Consider the following 8,865-nt stretch of genomic DNA (forward strand, 5'->3'; position numbering starts at 1 on the left):
ACCGGCTAATTCACCCCCTAAGCTCTAAAACCAGTTAAGTAACCCCCTGAGGTCTCTAATACCATTTAAATCACCCCCTTGCGCTGATTATAGTGGTTTCTGCAGGTGGTTTTGCTTGCGGGGCGTTGGACGACTGCCATATCAGCTTGATGTGGTGGGTCTTGTTAACTGCTCCTCCTGTTTTGGACTTGTCTCCCTTCTTTCCTTCGACGACGCGGCGGCAGCCGGCAGAGCAAAACCAACCAATGCCAAACCAATCAAAAATGCTACAGTTTCGGTCAGCTAATACAACACTGAGAATACTGCCAATTCACATAGAAAATGAGCAACATCATACAACCCAAATACTGCTAATTTGAAAAGGAAAATTAAGAAGCAGGACATGGCCAAAATTCAGTAATAGTTCTACATTACATTCACTACTTTTTATTATCTCTCAACCTGCCACAATGCCAAAGTACTGCTTAATTCACCCTCATACTAACTAAGACAACACTACCATTACACTTTACACAGACAAATGGTAAAACAACTGAAACAAGCCAGAACAGCATTGCAAGTTTCTTCATTTTCTGAACTTCAAAAAGCTTCTGTGCACCTAGCTTTTCTTGAATCTCTAGCTTCTTTGCAAACTCTGAAGCTTGCTATCACAACTTCAGCAAGTGTGTCCAACTTGCTTGCAAAGGCGATTGGCGACCTCATGTTACCGCGGAGGCCGAGCGCTGAAGACAATCCCGGGACTGACGACCATGGTGACGAATAGGGGAGGAGAGGAACTTGGGAACAGGGGAGGACGAACTTTAGTTGTCTGCCATGCTGACGTACACGGGAGGAGAGGAACAAGAGAACATGCGAGGACGAGCTTGAACTGGCGCTTTCCATCAAGCCTATGTGGCAGTAGTCCAACGTCACGCAAGGAAAACTGCCCTCAGAAACCACTATAATCAGCGCAAAGGGGTGATTTCCCTGGTATTAGAGACTTCAGGGGGTTACTTGACTGGTTTTAGAGCTGAGGGGGTGGATTAGCCGGTTTATGAAACCCCAGGAGGTGATCTGGACTTCTTTCCTCTCCCACCTCTGTGATGGCTTCCGCCCCGTCGGCCCCGTCGACGGCGCCGTCACTGGTGGACACCCTCTTCCAGCGCTCGCTGGACGATCTCGTCAAGTCCCTCCGCGCCGACCCTTCAGCCGCCGGCGAGTCGTTGGCCGTTGGCCGCGCCCTCTCCGAGATCCACCGTGAGATCCGCGCCCCGGACGCGGCAACCAAGGCCGTCGCGCTCCAGAAGTTCACCTACCTCTCCTCCCTCCACTTCGTCCCCGTCGTCTCTCACCCGCACGCGTTCCCCGCCATCGAGCTCCTCGCCTCGCCGCACCTCCCACACAAGCGCCTCGCCTATCTCGCCGCCTCGCTGTCGCTCCACCCCGCCTCGCTCTCCCTCCTCCCGCTCGCCACCCACCAGATCCACAAGGACCTCTCTCCTTCCACCTCCGCCGCCGCCTCCCACCACGTATGCGCCCTCGCGCTCCAGCTCCTTGCCTCCCCCGCCGCAGCCGCCGCGCCCGACCTCGCCGTCCACCTCGCGCACGACCTCGTGCCCCACCTGTCCCGTGGCAGCCCACGCGCTATCGCTGCCGCAGCGCGCATCATAGCCGCCTCCCCGTCTACTGGTGTGCCGGTCCTCTTCAAGCCACTGGCTGCATGTCTTGCTTCGTCCGACCCACGGGCGTCAACTGCGGCTGCATCCGCCTTCTGTGAGCTGTCGGCGCCGCCGGCTGATGTGGCCCCATTCCTGCCTCTCGCGCCTGACCTTTACAATCTGCTAACCACATCCCGCTCCAACTGGGCGCTCATCAAGGTGCTCAAGATATTTGCTAGGCTGGCTCCTCTGGAGTCACGTCTAGCCGCACGGATTGTTGATCCAGTCTGCCAGCTCCTCACTCGTTCTTCAGCCATGTCGCTGACATTCGAGTGTGTCCGCACGGTGCTAACTGCACTACCGGCGCATGGTGCCGCAGTGAGCCTTGCCATTGGGAAAGTCAAGGAATTCCTTGCTGCTTCTGATGATCCTAACCTGCGCTATCTTGGCCTCTTGGCACTTGGTATGCTTGGCCCAGCATATGCATCAACTGTCAATGAGAGTCGTGATGTGATTGCCCTGTCACTGGGTGATGCTGACTCAAACATCCGTAGGGAGGCATTGCACCTTATGATGGGAATGGTTGATGAAAACAATGTCATGGATATTGCTGGCATGCTGGTCAGTCATGCCGCAAGGTCAGACCCAGAGTTTGCAAATGATATTCTTGGGGCCGTCCTAGCAGCATGTGGGCGCAATGTATATGAGCTGGTGTCAGATTTTGATTGGTATATCTCACTACTCGCAGATATGGCTAGGAGCTTGCACTGTGCGCAGGGGGATGAGATTGGTCGCCAGCTTGTTGATGTGGGACTTAGGGTGCATGATGCACGGCCAGAGCTTGTCCGTTCAGCTCGATCTCTCTTAATTGATCCTGCTTTGCTTGGGAACAATCTCCTATGCTCTGTTCTTTCTGCTGCTGCATGGGTCTCTGGTGAGTATATTGATTGTAGCAAGGATCCTGTTGAGCTTGTTGAGGCACTGTCACAGCCAAGGACTAGCCTCTTGCCAATGTCAGTGAGAGCTGTGTACATCCAGGCAGTACTTAAAGTGGTCACCTTCTGTTGCAATTTATATGTAGAGAGTTCGAATGATTCAAACAAGGAATCGGATCTAGTGTTTGATGAGTTAGCTGTTGATCAAACTGTTAGTAGGGGAAGCAAGTCTGAAACTCAACCTGCTGAAGAACAAATCATTATGCCAGGCACAGCTAAAAATGACCCCTTTTCAAACAAATCAATAGTTTACATGATTAACTTGATTGAAACAACGGTTGGGCCACTTGTTGAGTCCAAGGAAGTTGAGGTCCTGGAGAGGGCACGCAACCTGATTGGTTTTGTCCATTTGTTAAGAGAGATCTGGGAGTTGAAGGAAAGGAAGGTCAGTGATCATAACAAGCATAACCGGGTCGTGGAGCTTATTAATAGTATGCAAAAAGTATTCTCTCAGGAATTAAGGCCTGTTTCTGTGAATGCCCAGAAGAAAATTTCCCTTCCTGAGGATCTTGTCTTGCATGAAAATCTGTCTGAACTTGCTGACATTTTAAGTGAAGATGACACTATTCTGTCAACTTCAATCTCTTTTATCTCTCGCAACTGTCATTCTGTAGAGACTAGAGATGAGCCTGCAGTAGTGTCAGTTGATTCATCTTCTCTTTTTGAGCACCGTAAACGGCACGGGATATACTATCTCCCAACAGGAAAAGCTGAGGATGACGCAAATAGCTACCCTCGTGCCAATGATCCTCTTCTTTCCGCTGAGAATGCAAGTGCCATGGAGGATAAATCCGAGACTGTCCAGCCTGTATCTGCTGGGAAAAAATTGAAGGCCATGAGGTCCAGACCAAAAGTAGTGAAATTGGATGGCGAAGATTTCCTAAGTTCTATGATGACTAGTGCAAATATTCTAAAGGCTGCAGATAAGTCAGAAGTCATGGGCAAAAAAATGGACACTGGCGAATCTAGTTCTCAATGGATACAGAACATATATGCTGATACTGGAAGCCTTTCTACTTCAAGTTCTAGGACAAGTAAGCAACACGATCTTACTAAAGAGAAGAGCACAATACCTCCTGACAGTGATAAGAAAGAGCCGAGAAAGCATAGAACCTCTTCTAGGAGTGGGCATCGTCAAGGAAAACATACGCACAGAGAAAGACCTAGTACTCAGCCTGATGTTGCACCTCAAGCTCCGGTTGTTCAAGATTTCCTTCTGTAGCTGCCGAGATTTTTTTTGCTTGGTAAGTCACAATTACGAAATACAAGTTGATGTGTTGTAATGTTCATTTGAATGAGGAAGAACATAGGTGTACATGGATGTTAACCTCTTCTGGTAAATTTTCTGTTAGGTCTTTGTATACTATCCCAGAGGCTAGTTAAACTAGATGCCCATTTAAGAAAATGTGGTACATGAAAGTGCCAGTGAAAATCAAAGTTCTTTTTTTTTGTGTGTGGTTGGTGTTTAAAAAGAGTATTTTGACTAGAGACGTCTTAGATAAAAGATGTGGAGTGGGAGGTGATAGATGTTTGTTTTGTGGTTGGCGTACATGGATGTTAACCTCTTCTGGTAAATTTTCTGTTAGGTCTTTGTATACTATCCCAGAGGCTAGTTAAACTAGATGCCCATTTAAGAAAATGTGGTACATGAAAGTGCCCGTGAAAATCAAAGTTCTTTTTTTTGTGTGGTTGATGTTTAAAAGGAGTATTTTGACTAGAGACGTCTTAGATAAAAGATGTGGAGTGGGAAGTGATAGATGTTTGTTTTGTGAGGAGAAATAAGCTATAGACCCTCTATTTCTGCAGCGTTCTATTGCTAGATATATCTGGAGTTCTGGATTGTAGTGAAATGTGTGTTTTGGTATTGATTTTCGAGTAGAGACAGTAAATGATCTTTGTAAGTATGTGTTAGCCTTCGATGGTAAGGACACACAGCTAATTTTTGTTGTGCTGTGGGCAATCTGAAAGCAAGAAATGCTGCGCATTTCAACAAAAAGTTCCCTTTTGATCCTACAGCAGTGTAGTTTCTCAGGATTTTTGCTGGCTGACCTTTCGGGAAACCTGCAAAAGGTGCAACGACAAGGGGCAAAAAAGCTTCAGCTAGTAGCGGTTGAAATCTTCCATCGTCGAAAAGGGTGGCAGCCTATGGTAAGTCAAATGTTGCAAGGTGGCTGTGAACTTGGTGGGTTTTTGGTGGTACTCTAGGACTGAGCTCTGTTTTGTTCTGTTTGAGGTCTTCGAGAATTTAGTTGGCTCCTGTGGTGTTTTGGTTCTCGAGGCTGAGTGTAGCTGTATGATGGTTTGGAGGTTGCGAGGTCAGTCTGTGTGGCATGTGCCACCTGACAGAATGGGTATCTTGATGTGGGACTTGGTTGTTGTTCAGTTTTCATGGAAATGAAAATTGGGGCAGGGAGGCCCTTGGGTCGAAAAAGAATACGTTGATGTGTTGTTCACTTTTTGCGCATTTTCTTTTTTCTTATATTTTTCATTGGCAAGCACTTAAATAGTTCCATGCCCCCCTCCCCGCCCCGAGGAATTGGTCGACTTATCAGGCTCATGGCCAAGACTGCAGGTTCGAATCCTGTCCCTGCCTCTGCATAAGCATCCACGCTTTTCACGTGATTATAGGTACTCTTTTTCTTGATCATAGAACCTAATTTTCTATTCCCTCCGTTCCTAAATATTTATTTTTCTAGAGATTTCAACAAGTGACTACATACGGAGCAAAGTGAGTGGATCTACACTCTAAAATATGTCTATATATATCCGTATGTGGTAATCCATTTGAAATTCTAAAAAGACAAATACTCCCTCCGTTCCAAATTACTTGTTGCTGAAATGGATGTATCTAGAACTAAAATACATCTAGATACATCCATATGTGCGACAAGTAATTTGGAACGGAGGGAGTATTTAGGAACGGAGGGCGTAGAATAGAGCTGAACGGCTTTGTGCAATTTCGCTCGCAATACCCTCTCCCCCGGCGAGCCTGCGACTGTCTCTAACGAATGATGCGAGACGCAACCAATTTGCAGGCTTGGGGACTTGGTACAGTTTGCTTATGTTTTCTAAAAAAAACTGCTGAAGGACGCCGGCCGTGCAGGAGAATGAAGGGCATGGCCTCACGGGACTTCACCTGATCGCGCTCTGCCAAAGGGCTTTCGCGTGATGGGTCATGGCTGCAGCTGCGGAAGCACTTCTTTTATATCGATCGGAACACATGGGCAAGCACCGGTCCAGCTGAATGCCAACAGACAACGCGCCATGGATGTCCGGTATGCCAAGCTCTGAGCGCTGTCGAAGAGGGCAGTACATTACACGCGTACAAGCACGAGGCATAAGATTGTTATACAGCAATGGAACGATGATCCCCACGCACGGTGTTAGCTAGATTTGCACGCGAACAGCGGATCCATGCATGCCTTTCCTAGAATAAGGAAGAAGAAAAAGATCGTATGGATCAATTCAAGCAAACGGGGCCGTGAAAGTGCACAACAATCATGGGCAATACTTATGTTAGTAGTATGTTTAATACATGTTACAGTAGTACGCAAGTAATTCGGGACGGAGCGACTATATAAGATGCTATCAAATGAGTGCCACTGTGATCAGATGGCCGAGTTGGTCTAAGGCGCCAGATTAAGGCTCTGGTCCGAAAGGGCGTGGGTTCAAATCCCACTCTGGTCACACAACCGTTTTTTCTTTTAGCTTCTGTTCTTACGTTCCAATTCTAGCTGGATTCACGTGCAAACAATATGGATGATGAACTTTTTTCTATGTAATCCCACTCTGGTCAACTATATTTCTTGTTTTTCTTTTAACTTCTGTCCTTATGTTTCAATTCTAGCGAGATTCACGTGCAAACAATATGGATAAAAAGCTTTTTTTCACCTGTTTTTTCTTTTAGCTTCTGTTCTTACGTTCCAATTCTAGCTGGATTCACGTGCAAACAATATGGATGATGAACTTTTTTCTATCTAATCCCACTCTGGTCAACTATATTTCTTGTTTTTCTTTTAACTTCTGTCCTTATGTTTCAATTCTAGCGAGATTCACGTGCAAACAATATGGATAAAAAGCTTTTTTTCACCTGTTTTTTCTTTTAGCTTCTGTTCTTACGTTCCAATTCTAGCTGGATTCACGTGCAAACAATATGGATGATGAACTTTTTTCTATCTAATCCCACTCTGGTCAACTATATTTCTTGTTTTTCTTTTAACTTCTGTCCTTATGTTTCAATTCTAGCGAGATTCACGTGCAAACAATATGGATAAAAAGCTTTTTTTCATCTGTATAGCTAGTTCTGTTTTTTGCGGGAAAACTTTCAATCTATTCATTTTCGATCATGGCAGTACAATATCTGTAGACGACTATAAGAACTAAATGACCCGAAGGCGCGCCGCCGTCATTGCACCTCATTTGCCAGAGCAGGCAAAACTTATTATAGCAGACAGTCGAGAAGTCGGACAGCGCGACAGAACGACAACTGCCGCCGATGAAGAGTAGCTTAGATGAGAAGGATCTAACCAAAAAACACCTGGACAAACAACGGACGATGACCAGGTCTGAGCAAATCAACCGAAAACAGATCCGCCAGAGACATACTTCCACACGCCCATCGACGATGCTAGATGCACCACCGGAACGAGGGCTAGGCGGGGAGAATATTATTTTATTTTTAGATAGCTACCGTCATCTCGCCTTCCTGAGTAGGACACAAACCGTAACAAAACTCAAAGAACGCATCTAAAACTGAGCCCCTTCCACCAGCAAAGATCGGAATCCACCGCGCCCTCATAGCCATAAGGCCACCGAAGATGAGGCGGATCGTCAGCGGTGGTGGCGCCGGCAGAGGAACCCTAAGTTTTTTTTCAAATGTTTTTTCTTTTAGCTTCTGTTCTTACGTTCCAATTCTAGCTGGATTCACGTGCAAACAATATGGATGATGAACTTTTTTCTATCTAATCCCACTCTGGTCAACTATATTTCTTGTTTTTCTTTTAACTTCTGTCCTTATGTTTCAATTCTAGCGAGATTCACGTGCAAACAATATGGATAAAAAGCTTTTTTTCATCTGTACAGCTAGTTTTGTTTTTTGCGGGAAAACTTTCAATCTATTCATTTTCGATCATGGCAGTACAATGAACACAAGAAAAATATAACAAAAGTTACATCCATATCTGTAGACGACTATAAGCACTAAATGACCCGAAGGCGCGCCGCCGTCATTGCACCTCATTTGCCAGAGCAGGAAAAACTTATTATAGCAGACAGTCGGAAAGTCGGACAGCGCGACAGAACGACAACTGCCGCCGATGAAGAGTAGCTTAGATGAGAAGGATCTAACCAAAAAACACCTGGACAAACAACAAACAATGACCAGGTCTGAGCAAATCAACCGAAGACAGATCCGCCAGAGACATATCTCCACACGCCCATCGACGATGCTAGATGCACCACCGAAACGAGGGCTAGGCGGGAAGAACCTTATTTTATTTTTAGATAGCTACCGTCATCTGGCCTTCCTGAGTAGGACACAAACCGTAACAAAACTCAAAGAACGCATCTAAAACTGAGCCCCTTCCACCGGCAAAGATCGGAATCCACCGCGCCCTCATGGCCATAAGGCCACCGAAGATGAGGCGGATCGACAGCGGTGGTGGCGCCGGCAGAGGAACCCTAAGCTATTTGTTTTAGATAGGAGGCGGCTAGAGATAACACGAGAATAGCTAGTGCCGTTGGGCACGTCATATCCATGTTGATGGTTGGGCACCTCACATACATGTTGATGGTTTAGTAGAGAGGCAATGATCCACTCCATAACGTACTTAGGAAACACGCTGCATCTGAAAATGAATTCCATTGTACTATTTTTTATTTTGCGTAGAATACTGGGAATAGTCAGCCATCAGGTTGCTGGCTAGGAAAGGAGGTATAGACTCAAACCAATTCTTAGTCATCTCCAACGAACAAGCTCATTTGGCACAGAGGTGGGACAGGGAGTTGGAGGAGCTAGGAACATGCTCACTAGTGAAAGAACTAAGATTCAAAGATAAGTCCCCTATTTCTAGTATAAGCGGAGTCACAACCGAATGCGAGTTGTGGCGAAAATTCCAAAGGTGCACGACCTCCAAGCAGTCTATCTCCATGATAACATCTCTAAAACCTCTGATCTTAGCAAGCAGGACGCCATCACGAAGAGCCAAAGCTTCATCAATCATCGAGTTTGCGAC

At 46.2% G+C, this 8,865-nt stretch overlaps 1 protein-coding gene and 1 non-coding gene across 2 annotated transcripts; both read left to right on the forward strand.

Annotated features, from left to right (window-relative positions):
- The first annotated feature begins 1,004 nt into the window (after window positions 1-1,004).
- On the forward strand, window positions 1,005-4,717 carry LOC123127823 (AP-3 complex subunit delta). Its single transcript, XM_044547669.1, has 2 exons — window positions 1,005-3,876; window positions 4,665-4,717. Exon 1 carries the CDS (start codon window positions 1,083-1,085, stop codon window positions 3,852-3,854), a length of 2,772 nt encoding a protein of 923 aa, XP_044403604.1. The 5' UTR covers window positions 1,005-1,082; the 3' UTR covers window positions 3,855-3,876; window positions 4,665-4,717.
- Window positions 4,718-6,238: 1,521 nt separating this feature from the next.
- TRNAL-AAG (transfer RNA leucine (anticodon AAG)) lies at window positions 6,239-6,319 on the forward strand. The gene has a single exon. It is a non-coding gene; the product is annotated as a tRNA-Leu (tRNA).
- Window positions 6,320-8,865: the final 2,546 nt, after the last annotated feature.

This window comes from Triticum aestivum, chromosome 1B (assembly GCF_018294505.1).
Source record: "Triticum aestivum cultivar Chinese Spring chromosome 1B, IWGSC CS RefSeq v2.1, whole genome shotgun sequence".
Lineage (NCBI taxonomy): Eukaryota > Viridiplantae > Streptophyta > Magnoliopsida > Poales > Poaceae > Triticum > Triticum aestivum.

Bases quoted from the DNA above. Each gene is read 5' to 3' on its own strand.
- LOC123127823 (XM_044547669.1), top strand. From the start codon at position 1,083: ATGGCTTCCGCCCCGTCGGCCCCGTCGACGGCGCCGTCACTGGTGGAC.